The sequence below is a fragment of the Manis javanica genome, chromosome 1 (assembly GCF_040802235.1).
Source record: "Manis javanica isolate MJ-LG chromosome 1, MJ_LKY, whole genome shotgun sequence".
Classification (NCBI taxonomy): Eukaryota; Metazoa; Chordata; class Mammalia; order Pholidota; family Manidae; genus Manis; species Manis javanica.
The window spans coordinates 92,131,465-92,154,452 of NC_133156.1; the positions used below are offsets into that span (position 1 = coordinate 92,131,465).

Genomic DNA, 22,988 nt, shown 5'->3' on the forward strand with positions numbered 1-22,988 from the left:
CAGGAACTTACCCTACAGAAATACTCACAAACATGTCTGCATACAGATCATCAGTGTAGGACTGTTTTAATAGCAAAAAAACAAAATAAGAAAGACTTTTAGGAGTCATCAGTAAGGAAATGACTGAATACATCACAATATGTCCAAAATATCGAACACGCTGTATTGTGTATAAATGGAGGTCAACCTATATATGCAGATGTGGGAAGAATTCTAAAATGTTATTGAGAAACAATTGTCACAGAACAATATGTACAGTATGGCCTTATTTATTTTTAAAAAATGGTCTGAGCCAAATAATGACTCTATAGCATCTTAGTACACTGAGGAACAGTGACTGCAATGGGGTGGGGAGGCACTTGATACTGTGGGTGAATGCTGAAACCATAATGTTGCTCATGTGAAACCTTCATAAGATTGTATATGACACCTTAGTAAAAAAAATGGTCTGAGCATCACATCACTTCTTAGGAGAGTAAAGCTAGTGCTTCCCTTCTCCCACTCCCACAAAAAAATAAAACACACACAAAAAAACCATATACAACTCAGAAATGAGTCATGTTATTCATAAATCAACCGTATAATAATTTTTACAGTCACTAATACAACAGTTATAAAGCCAGTTTGGAGTTAAGTACCTCTTAAATATATTGTACATATCCACTTTAGCATTCTTTTCCAAACAGATATGGTTCAAACCCAGTGAAGACCTTAAAATTTCATATCTGGTAACAAGTGAACAAAACTGACAAATAGTCCAATAATAATTTCTAAAAATATTAAGTGGTAAATGTCATTTGTAGTTGTGAAATGGTCTATTACTCAGACTATCTCTGAGTACTTTGCTGAAGTCAGTAAGACACTACACAGAATTAGTATTTCCACAATTAAAATCCTCATTGTACAGCTGTACCTCAGAGGTACTGGGAATTGGGTTGTGACCACTGTAATAAGGCAAATATCACAATAAAGCAAGTCAAATGAATTTTTTGGTTTCCCGGTCCATATAAGTTATATTCATACTATCTACTAAGTGTGCAACAGCATTACGTCTAAAAAAGCAATGCACATACCTTAATTAAAAAGTACATCACTGCTGAAAAATGCTAACCATCATGTGCACTTTTAGCTCATAATCATAATTAAAGTCAGAATCACTGATCAAAGATGACAACGAATATAAAGTCTGAAATATGTTGAGAATTACTGAAATGTGGCAGAGACATGAAGTGAGAAAATACTGTAGGAAAAATGGCACCAACAGACTGGTTCAACTCTGGGTTGCCACAATCTTCAATCTGTAAAAAACACAGTATCTATGAAGTACAATAAAGCAAGGCACAAAAAAATGAGGTATGCCTGTATTTTTCTTAAATATGATACATATAAAAGCTCAACAGATTAATAAAGAAATAACAAAGTCCCAGTAAGACAACAAACAGATTTTGTTACAAGAATAACTAAGAGACACAAAGCATTGTTTGATTCTCTTCAAAAACTACTGCAGCACCTTGTCAACTAGCAGTGACACCCAGACCAGTGTCCCCAAACCTTGGGGTGCCTGAACATCATGCAGAGGCTTGTTAAAATGCAGGCTCCTGGGCCCTGTTCCCCGGTTGTGAACTTGAATTCCTGAGTCTGCCAAGTCCACATTTTTAAACAGCATTCACAATGATTCTGATGAAGTGGTACAAGAACCCCAAAGAACATTCTAATTCTACTGTCCAATCTAACACGCTGCCATTGCCTGGAAACTGACTCTGGGGAGCTTCCATCACCTCTTTAGTTCTCTCATCTGTAAAGTCAGTCAATAGTACTGATCATCTCTGAGGGCTCTTAAGCTCTAATAAGGCTGTGAATGACCCCAGATGTAAAAGAAATGTAGTTTCAGTAAGCAATTGTGTCTTCCCGCCAACACCAGTTTTCAGAATCACTAAGATTCTGCCTTTTCGCCATCTTCTGAAAAGGCTGCTCTGTCAATTCTACTCCTGGGAGCACCTGAGTAGAGGAATTCTGAAACTGCTGTGTGTGTTAAGCTGGGGGACATTCCTCGTGCAAACAGTGAAGCTCCCAGCCATCCTGAGAGCTGCTGCATATACAGGATATGCAATGAGACCCACTTAGTTAGGTAAACAACAAGAAACATCCCCATATCATTAAGCAAACTGCAAAACCATAAAACTCCCATCAGAGAGGCTGGAAAACTCAATACGAGGTTTTAACGCTTGTTGAACTTGAAGAGTAGGAGCTGGATTTCCCAGAGAATTTCTTTGATGTGAGGGATATCTGCATCCGCTTTACAGTACGGACACTTCGACAAAGGAGAGCGTTCTTTGCATGATCCCTGAAGTCTTGTGAAACAAAGTAATAGACAAAGGGATCAATGCAGCTGTTGAGGGAGGACAGGCAGAGGGCTACAATATACAGGGCATAGACATGGCTCTGGTTCCAGTTTTTTATCAGGAAATAATGCACCACAAGCAGAAGGTTACTAGGAGTGAAGCAAATCAGGTACATGGCCAGGACAGTGATGATGAGTTTGACGGCTCTCTGCCTCTTCTTTTCGGAGTTTTCATCCATGGTAGAAGATCGGAGTGCTCTGATCATCAGCACATAGACAGAGGCTGTGAGGAAGGCTGGGAACATAAAGACTCCGATGGCCAGGGAGAGGAAATAATTGAACATGTCCCCCACCAACACTTCCTGAGGCAAAACATCATGGCAGGTTGTGATGTTGAGGGCTGGAATGTAGGTAGTCTGCTTCACGACATACAAAGGGATGGTAACCAGCAGAATCAACAGCCATATTCCCAGAGAGACACCAATGGCGATGTTTGCCTTCCTCCTGGGATGCACCATGGGATTCACAATGACCCAATACCTCTGCACACTGAGGCAGGTCATGAAGAGAATGGAACAGTACATGTTGCCATAGAAAAAGCCAATGAGTACCTTGCAAAGAGCTTCCCCATATGCCCAGTGGTTGCCACGTATGTGATAGGCAATCTTCAAAGGGAACCAGATAACAGAGAGGAGATCAGCCAGGGCCAGATTGGCCATGTACACCACAGCTGGGTGCTTCTTCTTTGTTCGGAAAAGGAAGACCCACAGGGCCATGCCATTGCTGGGCAGACCAACCACAAACACGATTGTGTAGACAATTGGAAGAAAGACAGTAGTTAGTTTTCCAGTGAGGACGGAGGTAGAAAACTCATCCACGGAAAAACCTGGTTCCACTGAGACTCCTTTCCCGGTGATAGGAGATGAGCTATTCATCTTACCGATGAGACTTCGCCCTTTAGAGGATCTATTGGTTCCTGTGCAGGAAAGGCAAGGCAGAAAAGGGTCATTACAGAATCATCGTTTTGTAGCAATGCTGGGTCTCTTCAAGTAAAAGTACTTTAGATGAAGTCAGAGTACACAAGACGCCTACAGGGGCTTTCTTTGGGAGATGTGGTTATTGGAATTCCTATGGTCTGATTTTGTTTGTTGCTTGGTGCATTTTACAATTGGCATTTTTTTTTTTGGAGGCTTGTGTGGTATGTGTGGAATATAACACTGACTTTTACAAATCTTCAAAAACCTGATAGCTTTTTTCAAACCAGCTTTGCACAGTCATTAGTTCCTAACTAGTTTTATAATAGCTATCTATGTCACTCAGGCTGCGAACCAAGCAAGACCCTACCAGTCATTCTCTGTCCCCAAGTCCAACACAGGGGGATGCCTGGGGAGCATGAGGGATATTCCTGCCCCACCCAAAGGATAGCCTCGGCCATGGGCAGGGACCCCTCTACCTCTTGTAGTTTCCTGCTGGACTTCCCATGGAGCCAGCTGGCAGGCAAACCTTCCGGCCTCAAGATCACCAACAGCTTGACGCACTATTTGTGTTCAGACAAGTTTGCGCACTGATCTTCAAGTAACGTGGCAAGTTTTAACAAATTCAACAACACCCTTACATTATGAATTAAACTTTAGAAACCACAAATAAAGGCGTATCTGGAATACAACCTGTTCCAACCAAATGTTCATGGACCTGAAGAAAAAAATGGGGGACAATTTGAAGATACCAAAGGATCTTACTTTAATTCTGGGGAGCAGTAGGCCTTCCCCATTCAGAGAAAACAGGGCAAACTGCACCACAGTATGCCTGGTAGGACATTAAACCAACCAGTGACTTTATCTGGTAATTTTTACACTTAGTCATCACTTTTTCCTCTTCCAGCTTTGCAAAGATTATCCACTTCTCTTTCAGCTTCTAAGAACTAACAGTGGTTAGCCTGGGCGGAGGGAGGGTTAGAGGGTACAGAGATCAATACCTCACTTTTCACTTAGTACAGTGGACTGAAAGGTGGCCCCCCAGAAGAGATGTCCATGTCCTAATCTACAGAATCTGAGATCATTACCTTACTTAAAGAGTCTTTGTAGATGTAATTACAGATCTTGAGATGAGAAGATCATCCTGGATTACCCAGAGAGCCTTAAATCCAATGACCACTGTCTTTATCAAAGAAAGGCAGAGGGATATTTGAGAGAGAAAGAAGTCGGAGAAGAAAAGCCTGCTGTGAACACGGAGGCTGAGACTGGAGTAGTGCTGAGGAACAGGCGGAGAAACACTACGCCATGTCAGCGGCCACAAGGAGCCAGTCCTCCATGGGTGCCTCCTCAGGCGCCAGCACCTTACTTCAGGCTTCTGGCCCCCAGAACTGGGGAATACATTCCTACTGTCTGAAGCCACCAGCCTGTGGCCATTTCTTATAGAAGACACAGGAAGCTAATACACTTTGGATAGACCTATCTTGTTTGATTTAATTTTTTAAAAAGCATTAAATTTATTTTTAAATTAAAAATAATAATTTTCCTATATATTATATTGTTCTTCAAATAATTGATTAACCACAGTTAAGAAGCACATGGTAACCCAGTTCCTGTACATGTATCTATAATGGAAAAAGTTTCACAGAATAGTAATTACCCTTATTGTGCAGGATACATTCTAATGCTTTCTATTGTATTCTATTACATTCTTATTTTTAAAAAGTCAGTACCGACCCTCTATCCTGACTTCATAACCCACCTACATTTTTAGAACCAGTTAGCAGAGTGACACCCTTTGAAGCACCCCAAGAAAATAATAACAATGTATTTACAGACAGGTAAGGTATTCTGTAGAATTCACCCCAGGCCTCAAAATGGCAAGGGTCCTAATATGATTATAGGTTTAATTCTAGGACTGTGTCATAATTCCTTTATAGCCCCCATGGCCCCAGGCATAGCTCTGGACATAGAGCAGGTGCTGAACACACCTGCCATACTGAAAACCTCAGCAAGCCACACCTATGAAAGATGAGGGAGAATCAAGAGACAGCTCTCTGGCCCATTCCTGCAGGGCCCTGGCCTGGCCCCATTAGTACCAAAACCACACTCAGGACACCCTTGATAACAATAAGCACTAACTGTTAATAAGGGCTCATAGCATGTGTCTGACATTGCTTTCAACACTTCATATGAATTGATTTATTCACTTTCACAATGATTATGAGAAGGGTACTATTATTTGCTCATGCACACACTGAAGCTCAAGGAACTGAGTAACGTTTCCAAGGTTAAACAGCTGTAGGTTCAACACCAGGCAGTCCATTTCTAGATTCCATGGTTCTAACCACCATACCACATTGCACCTCTGAGGCCCTGACCCAAGGTTACATGCTGTAATCCACTGAGGCCAACTTAGCCTATGCCTATTCCACCCTCTTTAAGGTTGGAATATTCAATACTGAAATGGCAAGACAGCTACAATATACTGTTCACTGAAAAAAGCAACTAGAAGAATATGCTTCCATCTGTCTTAATAAAATTATTTGTAAAATCTTAAGTTTAGAAGAACACACATCAAACTATAAACAATGGCCACCTCTGCGGAGTAAATTGGGTAGGGACAGAGAACTTTCTTTACTTCACACTCCTATTGTCTGGATTTCTTTTTCAAAGGAGTGTAAGTTGCCACAATCTTTTCGGAGGTCAATTTGGCAAAACTATCAAAATTAAACCTTTGTTTGCCCAATGACCTATCAATATCCTTCTGGGAACTTGTCCTGCAGATGTACTAAAGTGTATAGAAATACTGTATGTACAAGAAGAGTTACTGGAATGACTATGTGCAAGAATACTTACTGTTTGTCAGAGTAAAACAAAAATGTTAGTCTCAACACCCATCAAAAAGGAGACTAGTTCAGTAACTTATGACAATTATACAATGGATAATATTCCCCTGATAAAATGTATGGACAGGAGGATCACAGGAAGATGGCGGCGTGAGTAGTTCAGTGGAAATCTCGTTCGAAAAAAATATATATTTATGAAAATACAAAAAATACAACTATTACTAAAAGAGACACCAGTGGATACATCTACATCTGCGAGAAACTCAACATCACACGAGGGGCTAAGATATAAACCACGGCCGAGTGCTACCCCCACCCCAGAACCCAGCAGGAAGAAAGGAGTTGGAATGGGGAGGGATTAAAAGCCCAGGACTACTAAACAACTAGCTCTAGAAATCCGCACCTGGAGCGCAGACACAAGGTGCACGGGGTGCTGGATATTAGAGAAATGGAAAAGCAAAACCTGTGGGCAGGTCCCTGCAACTGGCGCCCCTGAGACAAAAGAAAAGCGAGTGCTTTTTGCAAGTCTTAAAGAGACAGGGACCTCACAGCTGGACGAAGTTGTTACGGCACACTTAGCCAGCAGCTGGGAATCCCGGGGAACTTTAGGAGCCCTAACTCCCTGGGCTGCAGCGCAGCTCGGAAGCCCCTCACAGGACTAAGCAGCCTGCTCGTCATTCCCTCAGCTGGCACGGACCCCAACACACTGGCCCAGTAGTGGGAGAGTGGAAACACGCACCAGGGGCGGTGGCAATGGAGGGGACTGGGAGTGACCTGCATGCGCAGGTGGCACCAGAGGGGGCTGGAGCAGCTCAGGCGAGCCCGCCGTGCCAGTTACCGAGCAGCCCAGGACTGGCCCGAGCACGCCAGCAGCAGTGGCACCAGGGGAGCCCGGAATAGGTCCGCACGAGCCCACAGCAGCGGCGACTGAGTGGCCTGGGAGCAGCTCACGTGTGCCAGTGACACCACCGCCAGAGGGGCACATGAGAGGCTCATGCGGATCTGCAGTGGTGGAGCAGCCGCACTCCCAGCAGCCTACCAGACTCCCAGCCCAATGCACAGCTACCCGGGCTAGACCCAAAGGTTGCTGCTGGCACACAGCTGCCCAGCAGGGGCACCACTATCATGGAGGAGTACACTTGGCATGCCTGTCACTCCCCACAGGGCTCTGCGTTGCTCTGACCGAGACCCCGCCCACAGCAGCTTAAGGGATTAACCCACTGGCTGCTCCAGGAGTGCGGGTAACCTACACAGGCAGCAGAGAAGGACAAGGCATCCAGCAAGCAGAAAAAGACTTTGTTCTACCAGCTGACACACCCACAACCTGCCTACACCCACCACTATCACCATGAAAAGGCAAAAAAAATTTACTCCAGTCCAAAATAGTTCAGACAACCCCTGAGGTAGGATCTGCAGAGACAGAGCAAACCAGTCTCCCTAAAAGAGAATTCAAAATAAAAATCATAAACATGCTGACAGAGCTGCACAGAAATATACAAGAGCTAAAGGATGATGTCCGGAGGGAGATTACAGAAATGAAACAATCTCTGGAAGGATTTATAAGCAGAATGGAAAAGATGCAAGACGCCACTGATAGAATAGAAACCAGAGAACAGGAACATGTAGAAGCTGACGCAGAGAGAGATAAAAGGATCTCCAGGAATGAAACACTATTAAGAGGACTGTGTGACCAATCCAAAAGGAACAATATCCGCATTAGAGGGGTACCAGAAGAAGAAGAGAGAGAAAAAGAGACAGAAAGTGTCTTTGAAGAAATAATTGCTGAGAACTTCCCCAAACTGGGGGAGGAAATACTTGCTCAGACTACGGAAGCACACAGAACTCCCAAGAGACGGGACCCAAAGAGGACAACACCAAGACACATAATAATTTAAATGGCAAACATCAAGGACAAAGACAGAGTATTAAAAGCAGCCAGAGAGAAAAAAAAGGTCACCTACAAAGGAAAACCCATCAGGCTATCATCAGACTACTCAACAGAAACCTTACAGGCCAGAAGAGAATGGCATGATATATTTAATGCAATGAAACAGAAGGGCCTTGAACCAAGGATACTGTATCCAGCACGATTATCATTTAAATATGAAGGAGGGATTAAACAATTCCAAGACAAGCAAAAGTTGAGGGAATTTGCCTCCCACAAACCACCTCTAGAGGGTATCTTAGAGGGACTGCTCTAGATGACAGTACTCCCAAAAAGAGCACAGAACAAAACACCCAACGTATGAAGAATAGAGGAGGAGGAAAAAGAAGGGAGAGAAGAAAAGAATCTCCAGACAGTGTATATAACAGCTCAGTAAGCGAGCTAAGTTAGGCAGTAAGATACTAAAGAGGCTAACCTTGAACCTTTGGTAACCACGAATATAAAGCCTGCAATGGCAATAAGTACATACCTGTCAATAATCACACTAAATGTAAATGGAATGAATGCACCAATCAAAAGACACAGAGTAATAGAATGGATAAAAAAGCAAGACCCGGCGGAGCCAGGATGGCGGCGTGAGTAGAGCAGTGGAAATCTCCTCCCAAATACACATAGAGCTATGAAAATATAACAAAGAAAAATCTCCCTAAAATAGAGACCACAGGACACAGGACAACATCCAGACCACATCCACACCTGCAAGGAACCAGCGCCTTACGAAGGGGGTAAGATACAAGCCCCGGCCCGGCGGGACCCGAGCGACCCTCCCCCCGGCTCCCGGCGGGTGGAGAGAAACCGGAGCGGTTTTTTTTTTTTTTTTGGCGAGCGCTTTTTGGAAGCCTTAGAGGGACGGGCCCCCGTTGCTGGGGAGGCAGGGTGGCGGGACCAGTGAGCAGGTGCCTGGGAACGGCGCCGGAGGACAAAGAATATCCCGCGTTTCTCCCTGCGGGACCGGCGAGCGGGTGCCTGAGACCGGTGCCTGAGGACGGAGGAGGTCGCGCGTTTTTCCCCTTTTTTTTTTTTTTTCTCTTTTTGGCGAGCGCTTTTTGGAAGCCTTGAAGGGACGGGGACCCCAGTGCTAGGGAGGCAGGGTGGCGGGACTGGTGAGCGGGTGCCTGGGACCGGCGCCTGAGGACAAAGAATATCCCACGTTTTTCCCTGCAGGACCAGTGGGCGGGTGCCTGAGACCGGCACTTGAGGACGGAGGAAATCGCGCGTTTTTCCCCTTTTTTTCTCTCTTTTTGGCGAGTACTTTTTATAAGCCTTGAAGGGACAGGGACCCCGGTGCTAGGGAGGCAGGGCAGTGGGACTGGTGAGCGGGTGCCTGGGACCAGTGCCTGAGGACAAAGAATATCGAGCGTTCCTTCCCTGCGGGACCGGTGGGTGGGTGCTTTTTGGAAGCCTTGAAAAGACAGGGACCCTGGTGCTAGGGAGACAGGGCAGCAGGACCAGTGAGCGGGTGCCTGGGACCGGCACCTGAGGACCAAAAAAAAAAAATCGCTTGTTTTTCCCTTTTTTTTTTTTTTTCTTTCTTTCTGTTCCCTCTCTCATTGTTGCTGTTGTTGTTTTGGTTTGGAGAGTGCTTTTTGGAAGTCTTAAAGGGGCAGGACAGGTCACTTAGACCAGAGGCAGGGAATCTGGGGATCTCTGGGCACTCTAACCCCCTGGGCAGCAGGGAGCACAGAGACCCCTTACGGAGATAAATAGCCTCCTGGCCGCTCCCCCTCCAACGGGGCTCCACCATTTTGGAGGAACAGCCCCAGCCAGGCCAAGCCCACAGCAACAGCGGAGATAAACCACAAAGCAACTGGGCAGGAAGCAGAAGCCCTGTCTGCGCACAGCTGCTCAGCACAAGCAACTAGAGGTCGCTATTCTCCCAGGAAAAGGCTACAAACCAACAAGAAGGGAAGCTCTTCCAGCGGTCACTTGTACCAGCTCTGCAAACTATCTCTATCACCATGAAAAGGCAAAACTACAGGCAGACAAAGATCACAGAGACAACACCTGAGAAGGAGATAGACCTAACTAGTCCTCCTGAAAAAGAATTCAAAATAAAAATCATGAACATGCTGACAGAGATGCATAGAAAAATGCAAGAGCAATGGGATGAGATGCAGAGAAAAATGCAAGAGCAGTGGGATGAGATGCAGAGAAAAATGCAAGAGCAGTGGGATGAAGTCCGGAAGGAGATCACAGATGTCAGGAAAGAGATCACAGAAGTGAAACAATCCCTGGAAGGATTTATAAGCAGAATGGATAAGATGCAAGAGGCCATTGAAGGAATAGAAGCCAGAGAACAGGAACGTATAGAAGCTGACATAGAGAGAGATAAAAGGATCTCCAGGAATGAAACAACACTAAGAGAAATATGTGACCAATACAAAAGGAAAAACATTCGTATTATAGGGATACCAGAAGAGGAAGAAAGAGGAAAAGGGATAGAAAGTGTCTTTGAAGAAATAATTGCTGAAAACTTCCCCAAACTGGGGGAGGAAATAATCGAACAGACCATGGAATTATACAGAACCCCCAACAGAAAGGATCCAAGGAGGACAACACCAAGACACATAATAATTAAAATGGCAAGGATCAAGGACAAGGAAAGAGTTTTAAAGGCAGCTAGAGAGAAAAAGGTCACCTATAAAGGAAAACCAATCAGGCTAACATCAGACTTCTCAACAGAAACCCTACAGGCCAGAAGAGAATGGCATGATATACTTAATGCAATGAAACAGAAGGGCCTTGAACCAAGGATACTGTATCCAGCACGACTATCATTTAAATATGATGGTGGGATCAAACAATTCCCAGACAAGCAAAAGCTGAGGGAATTTGCTTCCCACAAACCACCTCTACAGGGCATCCTACAGGGACTGCTCTAGATGGGAGCACCCCTAAAAAGAGCACAGAACAAAACACACAACATATGAAGAATGGAGGAGGAGGAATAAGAAGGGAGAGAAGAAAAGAATCTCCAGACAGTGTATATAACAGCTCAATAAGCGAGCTAAGTTAGGCAGTAAGATACTAAAGAAGCTAACCTTGAACCTTTGGTAACCACGAATCTAAAGCCTGCAATGGCAATAAGTACATATCTCTCAATAGTCACCCTAAATGTAAATGGACTTAATGCACCAATCAAAAGACATAGAGTAATAGAATGGATAAAAAAGCAAGACCCATCTATATGCTGCTTACAAGAAACTCACCTTAAACCCAAAGATAAGCATAGACTAAAAGTCAAGGGATGGAAAAACATATTTCAGGCAAACAACAGTGAGAAGAAAGCAGGGGTTGCAGTACTAATATCAGACAAAATAGACTTCAAAACAAAGAAAGTAACAAGAGATAAAGAAGGCCACTACATAATGATAAAGGGCTCAGTCCAACAAGAGGATATAACCATTCTAAATATATATGCACCCAATGCAGGAGCACCAGCATATGTGAAGCAAATACTAACAGAACTAAAGAGGGAAATAGACTGCAATGCATTCATTGTAGGAGACTTCAACACACCACTCACCCCAAAGGATAGATCCACCGGGCAGAAAATAAGTAAAGACACACAGGCACTGAACAACACACTAGAACAGATGGACCTAATAGACATCTATAGAACTCTACATCCAAAAGCAACAGGATATACATTCTTCTCAAGTGCACATGGAACATTCTCCAGAATAGACCACATACTAGCTCACAAAAAGAGCCTCAGTAAATTCCAAAATATTGAAATTCTACCAACCAATTTTTCAGACCACAAAGGTATGAAAGTAGAAATGAATTCTACAAAGAAAACAAAAAGGCTCACAAACACATGGAGGCTTAACAACATGCTACTAAATAATCAATGGATCAATGAACAAATCAAAATAGAGATCAAGGAATATATAGAAACAAATGACAACAACACTAAGCCCCAACTTCTGTGGGATGCAGCGAAAGCAGTCTTAAGAGGAAAGTATATAGCAATCCAGGCACACTTGAAGAAGGAAGAACAATCCCAAATGAATAGGCTAACATCACAATTATTAAAACTGGAAAAAGAAGAACAAATGAGGCCTAAAGTCAGCAGAAGGAGGGACATAATAAAGATCAGAGAAGAAATAAACAAAATTGAGAAGAATAAAACAATAGCAAAAATCAACGAAACCAAGAGCTGGTTCTTTGAGAAAATAAACAAAATAGATAAGCCTTTAGCCCAACTTATTAAGAGAAAAAGAGAGTCAACACAAATCAACATAATCAGAAATGAGAATGGAAAAATCACGACAGACTCCACAGAAATACAAAGAATTATTAAAGACTACTATGAAAACCTATATGCCAACAAGCTGGAAAACCTAGAAGAAATGGACAACTTCCTAGAAAAATACAACCTCCCAAGACTGACCAAGGAAGAAACACAAAAGTTAAACAAACCAATTACAAGCAAAGAAATTGAAACAGTAATCAAAAAACTACCCAAGAACAAAACCCCGGGGCCGGACGGATTTACCTCGGAATTTTATCAGACACACAGAGAAGACATAATACCCATTCTCCTTAAAGTGTTCCACAAAATAGAAGAAGAGGGAATACTCCCAAACTCATTCTATGAAGCCAACATCACCCTAATACCAAAACCAGGCAAAGACCCCACCAAAAAAGAAAATTACAGACCAATATCCCTGATGAATGTAGATGCAAAAATACTCAATAAAATATTAGCAAACAGAATTCAACAGTATATCAAAAGGATCATACACCATGACCAAGTGGGGTTCATCCCAGGGATGCAAGGATGGTACAACATTCGAAAATCCATCAACATCATCCACCACATCAACAAAAAGAAAGACAAAAACCACATGATCATCTCCATAGATGCTGAAAAAGCATTTGACAAAATTCAACATCCATTCATGATAAAAACTCTCAGCAAAATGGGAATAGAGGGCAAGTACCTCAACATAATAAAGGCCAAATATGATAAACCCACAGCCAGCATTATACTGAACAGCGAGAAGCTGAAAGCATTTCCACTGAGATCGGGAACCAGACAGGGATGCCCACTCTCCCCACTGTTATTTAACATAGTACTGGAGGTCCTAGCCACGGCAATCAGACAAAACAAAGAAATACAAGGAATCCAGATTGGTAAAGAAGAAGTTAAACTGTCACTATTTGCAGATGATATGATACTGTACATAAAAAACCCTAAAGACTCCACTCCAAAACTACTAGAACTGATATCGGAATACAGCAAAGTTGCAGGATACAAAATTAACACACAGAAATCTGTAGCTTTCCTATACAATAACAACGAATCAATAGAAAGAGAAATCAGGAAAACAATTCCATTCACCATTGCATCAAAAAGAATAAAATACCTACGAATAAACCTAACCAAAGAAGTGAAAGACTTATACTCTGAAAACTACAAGTCACTCTTAAGAGAAATTAAAGGGGACACTAGCAAATGGAAACTCATCCCATGCTCCTGGCTAGGAAGAATTAATATAATCAAAATGGCCATCTTGCCCAAAATAATATACAGATTTGATGCAATCCCTATCAAATTACCAACAGCAGTCTTCAATGAACTGGAACAAATAGTTCAAAAATTCATATGGAACCGCCAAAGACCCCGAATAGCCAAAGCAATCCTGAGAAGGAAGAATAAAGTGGGGGGGGGGGCTCCCCAACTTCAAGCTCTACTAGAAAGCCACAGTAATCAAGATAATTTGGTACTGGCACAAGAACAGAACCACAGACCAGTGGAACAGAATAGAGACTCCAAACATTAACCCAAACATATATGGCCAATTAATATACGATAAAGGAGCCATGGACATACAATGGGGAAATGACAGTCTCTTCAACAGATGGTGCTGGCAAAAACTGGACAGCTACATGTAAGAGAATGAAACTGGACCACTATCTAACCCCATACACAAAAGTAAATTTGAAATGGATCAAAGACCTGAACGTAAGTCATGAAACCATAAAACTCTTAGAATAAAAACACAGGCAAAAATCTCATGGACATAAACATGAGTAACTTCTTCATGAACATATCTCCCCGGGCAAGGTAAACAGAAGCAAAAATGAACAAGTGGGACTATATCAAGCTAAAAAGCTTCTGTACAGCAAAGGACACCATCAGTAGAACAAAAAGGTTTCCTACAGTATGGGAGAATATATTCATAAATGAAAGATCCAATAAAGGGTTGACATCCAAAATATATAAAGAGCTCACACACCTCAACAAACAAAAAGCAAATAATCCAAATAAAAAATGGGCAGAGGAGCTGAATAGACAGTTCTCTAAAGGAGAAATTCAGATGGCCAACAGACACATGAAAAGATGCTCCACATCACTTGTCATCAGAGAAATGCAAATTCAAACCACAATGAGATATCACTTCACACCAGTAAGGATCACCACCATCCAAAAGACTAACAACAACAAATGTTGGTGAGATTGTGGAGAAAGGGGAAACCTCCTACACTGTTGGTGGGAATGTAAATTAGTTCAACCACTGTGGAAAGCAGTATGGAGGTTCCTCAAAACAGACTTACTATTTGACCCAGGAATTCCACTCCTAGGAATTTACCCTAAGAATTCAGCACTCCAGTTTGAAAAAGACAGATGCACCCCAATGTTTATCGCAGCACTATTTACAATAGCCAAGAATTGGAAGCAACCTAAGTATCCATTGGTAGATGAATGGATAAAGAAGATGTGGTACATATACACAATGGAATATTATACATCCATAAGAAGAAAACAAATCCTACCATTTGCAACAACATGGATGGAGCTAGAGAGTATCAATAAGCGAAGCGGAGAAAGAAAAATACCAAATGATTTCACTCATCTGTGGAGTATAAGAACAAAGGAAAAACTGAAGGAACAAAACAGCAGCAGAATCACAGAACCCAAGAATGGACTAACAGGTACCAAAGGGAAAGGGACTGGGAAGGATGGGTGGGTAGGGAGGGATAAGGAGGGGGAAGAAGAAAGGGGGTATTATGATTAGCATGCATAATGTGGGGGGTGGGAGAAAGGGGAGGGCTGTGCAACACAGAGAAGACAAGTAGTGATTCTACAACATTTTGCTATGCTGATGGACAGTGACTGTAATGGGGTTTGTGGGGGGGACTTGGTATAGGGGAGAGCCTAGTAAACATAATGTTCTTCATGTAATTGTAGATTAATGATAACAGAAAAAAAGAAAGAAAGAAAAGGGGGATTACTCCCTGATAGGATAAAACTAACTGCAAATCACCGATTAATGCATGCTTTAAATATCCTTAATTTTGATCATTTAAAGGGTGTCAGATGATCAGCTATGGAAGTACATTTTTCTGATATTCCTTTCTCTTAAAAAAAAAAAAGTGCAGTTCCTGTGTGGTGATCTCCAGTAAGTTCTTCACAATGGTATAATGGGCATATCAAAGTGTGGGCAAAGGGTTTGTTTGTGTTTCTATAGGGGATCAAAACCTAATATGGCTACCCAGAAAACAAATTAAGATATGATATGAAGAAGAACTTCCAACATCAACATTCTCTGGAAGAGTCATTCCAGAAGATGATCATCAAAAAACTTCAACAAAGATCCTGGTGCTGTTGCAGTTGTAGCTGTATTCATCCCACCACTTCCTGGACTTGCCATTGGAATGAAGAAGGAGATACCTAAGCTGGCCTGTGCATACAGTAAAACAACAAATTTGACTGGATCTATACTGTCGGAACTCAACCAAGAATTAGGAGAAGTGCAAGTAGCAGTGCTCCAAAATCTTGCGACTATAGACTATCTACTGTTAAAAGAACATATGGGATGTGAACAGTTCCCAGGAATGCATTGTTTTAATTTGTCTGATTTTTCTCAAACTATTCAAATTCAGTTAGACAATATCCATCATATCATTGATAAGTTTTCACAAATGCCTAGGGTACCTAACTGGTTTTCTTGGTTTCACTGGATATGGCTGGTAATTGTAGGCCTGCTTTTGTTATGTAGCTGTATTCCTATTATGTTAATGTGTGTAGTGTACGCGATTTAATTAGTAGTTTAAAACCTATACATGCTTATGTTATTCTACAAGAAGATATGTCAAAGAAATAATCAATCTTCCCATATTTTCTTCCATCTGCTACTTCTATAGCTTCTCTTCTTCCTTCATAATTACAACCCCCAAGTAGAATTCGTGCCTCATATCGAATTTACCGAGTGTCATAATTCCTCCAGGTGGTAAAGATACCTCAAGACAAATGCTGGGCATAGAATCCACAGGGCATAAATCTGCAAAGAAGTAAAAAGCCAACCTTTTCAAACAATATTGGTTCTCTCTCACTTGCCAACTTTACATTTCCCTGTATGGCCCCAGAAGATTACTGGTTAGCCAGAGACAGGTAAGATTCCTCAAGGGAGGAACAACCTAAGACAGGTACAGTTGCAGGGGGGCCATCAGGTGAGAAATTGGGGATCAACAGAGGTGAGGCTTAGAACCTCAACCCCCCTGTTTTGAGAGAAATCTTCTGCATCCGTGGATGTTTTGTTGCCCTTGTCTAGTTTGGATTAATACTTAGTCCATAGGCACACACCTGATCATATACATTTGCCCTCTTACAGCACTAAATTATGTTTTCTACCTTTACCTTGCATCTACCTACCACTTCAGCATTTTATTAAAAAAATAATAATAAGGGAGAAATGTGGGATTCACATATAAATCAAGTATAAAAATCAAATGAATAATCATATCTGACCTGATTGTTTATAGTTCATGATGCGTGATCAAAAGCGAATGTTTCTGTGATATGACTGCCCTTGCACTGTTCAGCATCTAAGAATTTATTCACTATGTAAGAACTTGTTCACCATGTAAGAACTTGTTTGTTATGCTTCAGAAGATTGGATACTGTTGAGAATTAGGCTTGGGGTTGATTAATGATTGTGTATTGAGTCCACTATACTGAATTTTATTGTTGTTCACAACCATTTGATCAATAAATATGAGAGATGCCCTCTCAAAAAAAAAAAAATGGGCAAAGGACCTGAATAGACAGTTCTCTAAAGAAGAAATTCAGATGGCCAACACACATGAAAAGATGCTCCATATCGCTTGTCATCAGAGAAATGCAAATTCAAACCACAATGAGATATCACCTCACACCAGTAAGGATCAACATCATCAAAAAGACAAACAACAACAAATGTTGGCAAGGTTGTGGAGAAAGGGGAACCCTCCTACACTGCTGGTGGGAATGTAAATTAGTTCAACCATTGTGGAAAGCAGTATGGAGATTCCTCAAAATGCTTAAAATAGAAATACCATTTGACCCAGGAATTCTACTTCTAGGAATTTACCCTAAGAATGCAGCACTCCAGTTTGAAAAAGACAGATGCACCCCTATGTTTATTGCTGCACTATTTACAATAGCCAAGATATGGAAGCAACCTAAGTGTCCATCAGTAGATGAATGGATAAAGAAGATGTGGTACATATACACAATGGAATATTACTCAGCCATAAGAAAAAAACAGATCCTACCATTTGCAACAACATGGATGGAGCTAGAGGGTATTATGCTCCGTGAAATAAGCCAGGCGGAGAAAGACAAGTACCAAATGATTTCACTCATATGTGGAGTACAAGAGCAAAGGAAAACTCAAGGAACAAAACAGCAGCAGAATCACAGAACCCAAGAATGGACTAACAATTGCCAAAGGGAAAGGACTGTGGAGGATGGGTGGGAAGGGAGGGATAAGGGCGGGGAAAAAGAAAGGGGGTATTATGATTAGCATGTATAGTGTGTGGGGGGGGCACAGGGAGGGCTGTGCAACACAGAGAAGACAAGTAGTGATTTTACAGCATTTTACTACGCTGATAGTAACTGTGAAGGGGTATATGGGGGGGACTTGGTGAAGGGGGGAGCCTAGTAAACATAATGTCCTTCATGTAATTGTAGATTAATGATACCAAAAAATTTAAAAAAATGTATGGACAGATTTCTGTACACTGACCATGAACAGACTTAGTAGGTTAAAAAATGAATTGCAGGACAGTATTTACAATATGATCCCTTCTATTATCAGAAAAAAAAATACATGTATGTATTTGTGCAGAGAAGTCTGTGGAGAAGGGAGAGAATGGGGACTTTCTCTCAAAATTGTATAAACCAGAAGCATTAAAAAGTGAAAGATGCACATAATAAAAACTTTTAACTTAAAACACTACTTGTTCTTTGTTTGTGCATCCTCCTGTGGCCTTCCCTTCCCAACAAAGGACACACATAGCAAGTACTTTTACTGTGTTAACTGTTCTCTTGTATCCTTTTCCCTACTATCTATCTCCTCATTCCTTATTTTCTCTGGCTCCTAACTTTTGGGAATGCAGACTGAAAAATAAAAAGCTTCAATGCCTGGTACCCCTCCCTAGCACACTTTGGTACACTGTCATGTGTTCATTCAGGATGAACTGTTTTCCTCATAACACTTGCTCAGCTAATAAAACTATGAGAAAGTTAAACACAGACTTCACCAGAACATCACCTACCAAGGTTAATTAGTAACTACTTACAAGGCAAGCAAGGAAACCAAACACAAATATAGAAGTCCCATCCTCATGTTCATTACAGTGTTCTCTCTCATCACAAAAGACTGGAAACATCTCATGATCTCTATCAACAGAGGACCTATGTAAAACTTATGACACATCCTCTTATAACATATTTTAGAGTCATTAAAAATATACTTATTACGAATTTGTTCACCATGTAAGAACTTGTTCGCTATGCTTCAGAAGATTGGAGACTGACGAGAATTAGGCTTGGGGTGGATTAATGATTGTGCATTGAGCATTGACTCCCCTATACAGAATTTTATTGTTGTTAACAACCATTTGATCAATAAATATGAGATGCCCTCTCAAAAACAAAAAACAAACAAACAAAAAAAGTACAGACTTCCAATTGTAAAATAAATAAGTAACCGGGATGTAATGTATAGCATAAGGAATATAGTCAAAATATTGTAACAACTTTGTATGGTGATAGCTGGTAGCTAGAATTACCATGTATATAAATGTTGAATCACTGTGTTGTACACCTGCAACTAATGTAATACTGTGTGTCAACTACCCTTTAATATATATATATATATATATACTTACATGATACTGCTGTTTATATGTTCCCATACTGTACAAAAGTATTTTCTATATTTGTGAGTATATATTTTATGCATGGTTGTCACGGGAAATGACATAAACAAAAACGTTAACTGTTTACTTTGGGTACCGAGGGTGATTTCATCAAACTTTCCCCTCATTTTGAGAAGGGGGCTCATTTCTCCTCTGTGACCACATATTAGTTTTATAATTAAAAATGAGACACATTAGTTTCAGTCTCCAAAAAATGAAATGACCATCAGGGGACCTTCCAGGCTTGGGAGGCAGCAGGAAGATAGAAATACCTGCAACAAGCCAACTTAATTGCCAAAGTGCCCTTCAACCTTACAGGTCACTCTGGGTGGTTTCCTTGCTTTATTTCTCATTTGGTATTTACTGATCCTTTAGGTTGTCAGACTGCGCTGGACCACGGTAATGGAGACAACTTAGGGCTCCTGGCCTCCCAGAGTATATGATCCAGTGGGCTGACAGATGAAACATATTTACACAAATGATTTATTGTTGTGATAGAGAAGAAAGTGGGGGCTTGATGGAGTGTCTCCCTTGCCCCCACCAGTTCAGTGACCCCTATCTGTAAAATGAGAAACTTGTACTCTAGGCTAAGTGTCCTTCCAGGGGGCAATCTTTTGAGGTGAGACCTTTGGGGCAGAAAATCTCAAAGCTTTAGCAAACTGAGGAACACACATAAGGGTCAAACCACAGGAGAGTCAAGTTAAAAGGGATGAGGCAAAGATGTATGCTGAGGGGCAGAAAACTCTGACAATGCTCTAATTCATCATCAAAATCAATTTAGTTTCAAGTTGGGAGGAAAGCTCCTGGGGGCAGGGTGGGGAGCCAGCGGAAAACCAAGGTGCAGTATTAAATAGCTCAGGTTAACAAATAACTTGATTTTTTTTTTGTAAAATCAAGTTCATCTTATTCGCCAGGAAACCCCCCTGCCTCAACTCCTCAATTTGAAACAAGAACAAGCCAAATACTAGGGGCAAACTTCCTACAGGAACTGTCCGAATCATTAAAAGCTTAAACCACCTACATCCACTTATTTTTTTTTATAATGTTTTCACATACTGAGTTTTGCTCCTGATTTTTAAGTTTCTACCTTTAAGAAACAAAGGTAAAGGAGAAATGTTCATCACAGCTTCAATACTTCCTGGAATAATGCATTTAGTCTGATACTGACTAATGAAATGTATACAGTGGTGCAGTTTTCAAGTATACACCGTAACAGCCTTTTCTGTTAATTCCAGAGGAAAAGAATCACATTCTTTAATCTAATTCCAATTCACAGTGATTTGTCTTTTACAACATCTCTTTTGAAGAGAATAAAAATGAGAAACTGCCTTTTACGGCAGATGTGAGAATTTCGCAGAGAAATTAAAACCTTCCTTTAAAGGCTACCGGCGCCTGTTCCTAACAGCCCGTGTCCGTTAGTATCACCGCAACGCAATCTCAGGCCCAACATCCCCGACGCGCTCAGAGGCCTGCTCCCGCCCCACAGGACAGGTTCGAGCACACCCGGGGCCGCACACCCGCGGGACCGGGCCGTGCGGCGCAAGCCAACGCCTGAGCACCGCCCGGGAAGGCTCCCCTACTCTTCCATTCCTGGACCTGGCAGCCTCCGGTTTACAGACCTGAGTGGTAACCAGTGTATGCTCCGTGGGGCACCCAGGCGCCTGGAAACCCAGGGCCGCTACGGTCACCAGGTCGAATATAAAGAAAGGATTCAAGAAGTTCCACTTGTAAGTTCGCTTGACGCCCGAGTGGCCTCAAACTCGAAGCTGAGCTCTACTCGCCCCAGCCCTGCTCGCCCCAACGCAGCAGGGTCCGGCCCCAACTCCCATAACCCGGGCCATCCACGGTGCCTGAGGACCTGCGGGCCTCGGGTGGGTCTTGAACACCGTGGGCCGACCCAAAGTGGGGGCTCCAAAGGTGGAAGGAGGTTGCAAAAAGCGAGGTAGAAGGTTCCCAGGCCACGAGTTCCCACCCACCCCACCCGTCTCTGAGCCATCAGCTCGGTAACTCCCAGAGGCCCGCGGGACCATCCCCGAGAAGTCCCCAGGGTGTGAGAAGCGCTTTTTAATGACTTAGTGTTTGCAAATCTGCCAACCCAGGGGATGGGAGGCTGGGCCCTCTAGGTGCCCTTCAGACGCGAGCACCCTGTTTCCTCCCCTTCCCCTCCACCGACTTCAGACTCTCGGCGTGGTCCCAGCTGGTTACTCCCCAGGCGCAGGGATCGCCCATCAAAGCCGCCGAGACTGGGCTGCGGGTGAGCGGAAGTGGTGGAGGTGGTGGGGTAGCAGCAGAGCACCCTTCGCGCACCTGCCCCGCTTCCACCACCTACCCACGGAGCCCTGGACCCCCGCTTCCTAGCGGCACGAACCCTTCTTAGCCAAGTTTCTCACCTGGGGTGGTACAGCTTCCAGGGGCGCAGGCCGCCAGCAGGATGGCTCCCCCCAGTAGCCAAGCCGCGCTCAGACTTCGCATCCTTCCCGCAGCCCCCACGCCGGACGGACTGGGCATTCGCCGCCACTGGAAACTCCACAGTCCCACTCGGTAGGCGGAGAGAAACCACCCTCTCACAGCCCCTAACTGGAAGGTCTGGCGCGCACCTCCAAGAGCCGAAGTTTCAGTGAAACCCGAGCAGCAAGACACACCTGTGCGGGGCCACGCCCAGGGGTCGGAAGGCGCGTCCCGGCCCCGCCCCCGGCCGTTGGACCCGCCCCCGGCCCCTGGACCCGCGCCGCGGCCGCCGCTCCCGGTCGGAGGTGAACCTGCTGCGGTTCCCGAGGCTGCGGAAGCCGCCCGCGGGCGGAGCCGGTTAGGTGGAGTAGCTGTATTGGAATGCAAATGACAGGAACGGTCCTATCTCAGGTTCTTCCTGGCCTGGGCCACGCCTAGAAATCATGTTGACTACTCCTGAAGAGCCAATGTCCTCCGTCTCCCTCCCACCCCTTTCTGAAATGGCCCAAAGGCAAAACCCTACCAGCTCACCGTGGTTACTGTCGGTAATTGGTGGTGGCTCCTAGTGTACTGGGCACTGTGCGATGACGAGTGAGTTCTTAATGTACGGGGGCAAGACGGCCGCGGACCCCAACGAAAGCAGGAAGGTGTCCCAGCAAGGGGGGTCAGGGATCTGGGACTACGTGTTCGCTCTGCTGTTAACTAGCTGTGACCTAGAACAAGCCTCTTCAACCCCTTCTAAGTCTGTTTCCTTGTCTGTCAGATGGAGGGGGAGGAAATAGCTGAAACAGCTACTTAAAGTACCAAGTGCTAATGATTTAGAAGCACTAATTTTATCCTGACAACTCACTCAGTTAAGTATGATGACTATTCCCATATTCACAGACAAGAAAATGGAGCTTAGCAAGGTTGGACACATGCCCAGTTACACAGTTCATTGATAGCTTGTAAATGTCCCCCACATTTAAACTCCAGTCTGTGACTGTGACTTTCTCTATGAATTGCACTATAAATGCTTCCAGCAGGGTCTCTTCTGCTGGAATCCTGTAGGGATCCAGTAGACCAATCCAGTGGGATCCTGTAGACCAAAGAAGATGGAGGGGGTGGAGAGAGGACTGTAAGGCAGAATTGGGTGCACAAGGGCCTTCATCAATCTTGGCAGTGCCTTACTTTTACTTGCTTTAAAAAAGTAAATAAAATACAGTTTACTGTTACCTATTGAAACAAATAGGTATAGG

The 22,988-nt window shown here is 43.2% G+C and overlaps 1 protein-coding gene across 1 annotated transcript; it reads right to left on the reverse strand.

Annotated features, from left to right (window-relative positions):
- Positions 1-253: 253 nt before the first annotated feature.
- Positions 254-22,222, reverse strand: F2RL1 (F2R like trypsin receptor 1). Its single transcript, XM_037000215.2, has 2 exons — positions 21,693-22,222; positions 254-3,317 (listed from the first exon to the last, which is right to left on the reverse strand). The coding sequence occupies exons 1-2, from the start codon at positions 21,808-21,810 to the stop codon at positions 2,206-2,208; spliced, it is 1,230 nt and encodes a 409-aa protein (XP_036856110.2). The 5' UTR covers positions 21,811-22,222; the 3' UTR covers positions 254-2,205.
- Positions 22,223-22,988: the final 766 nt, after the last annotated feature.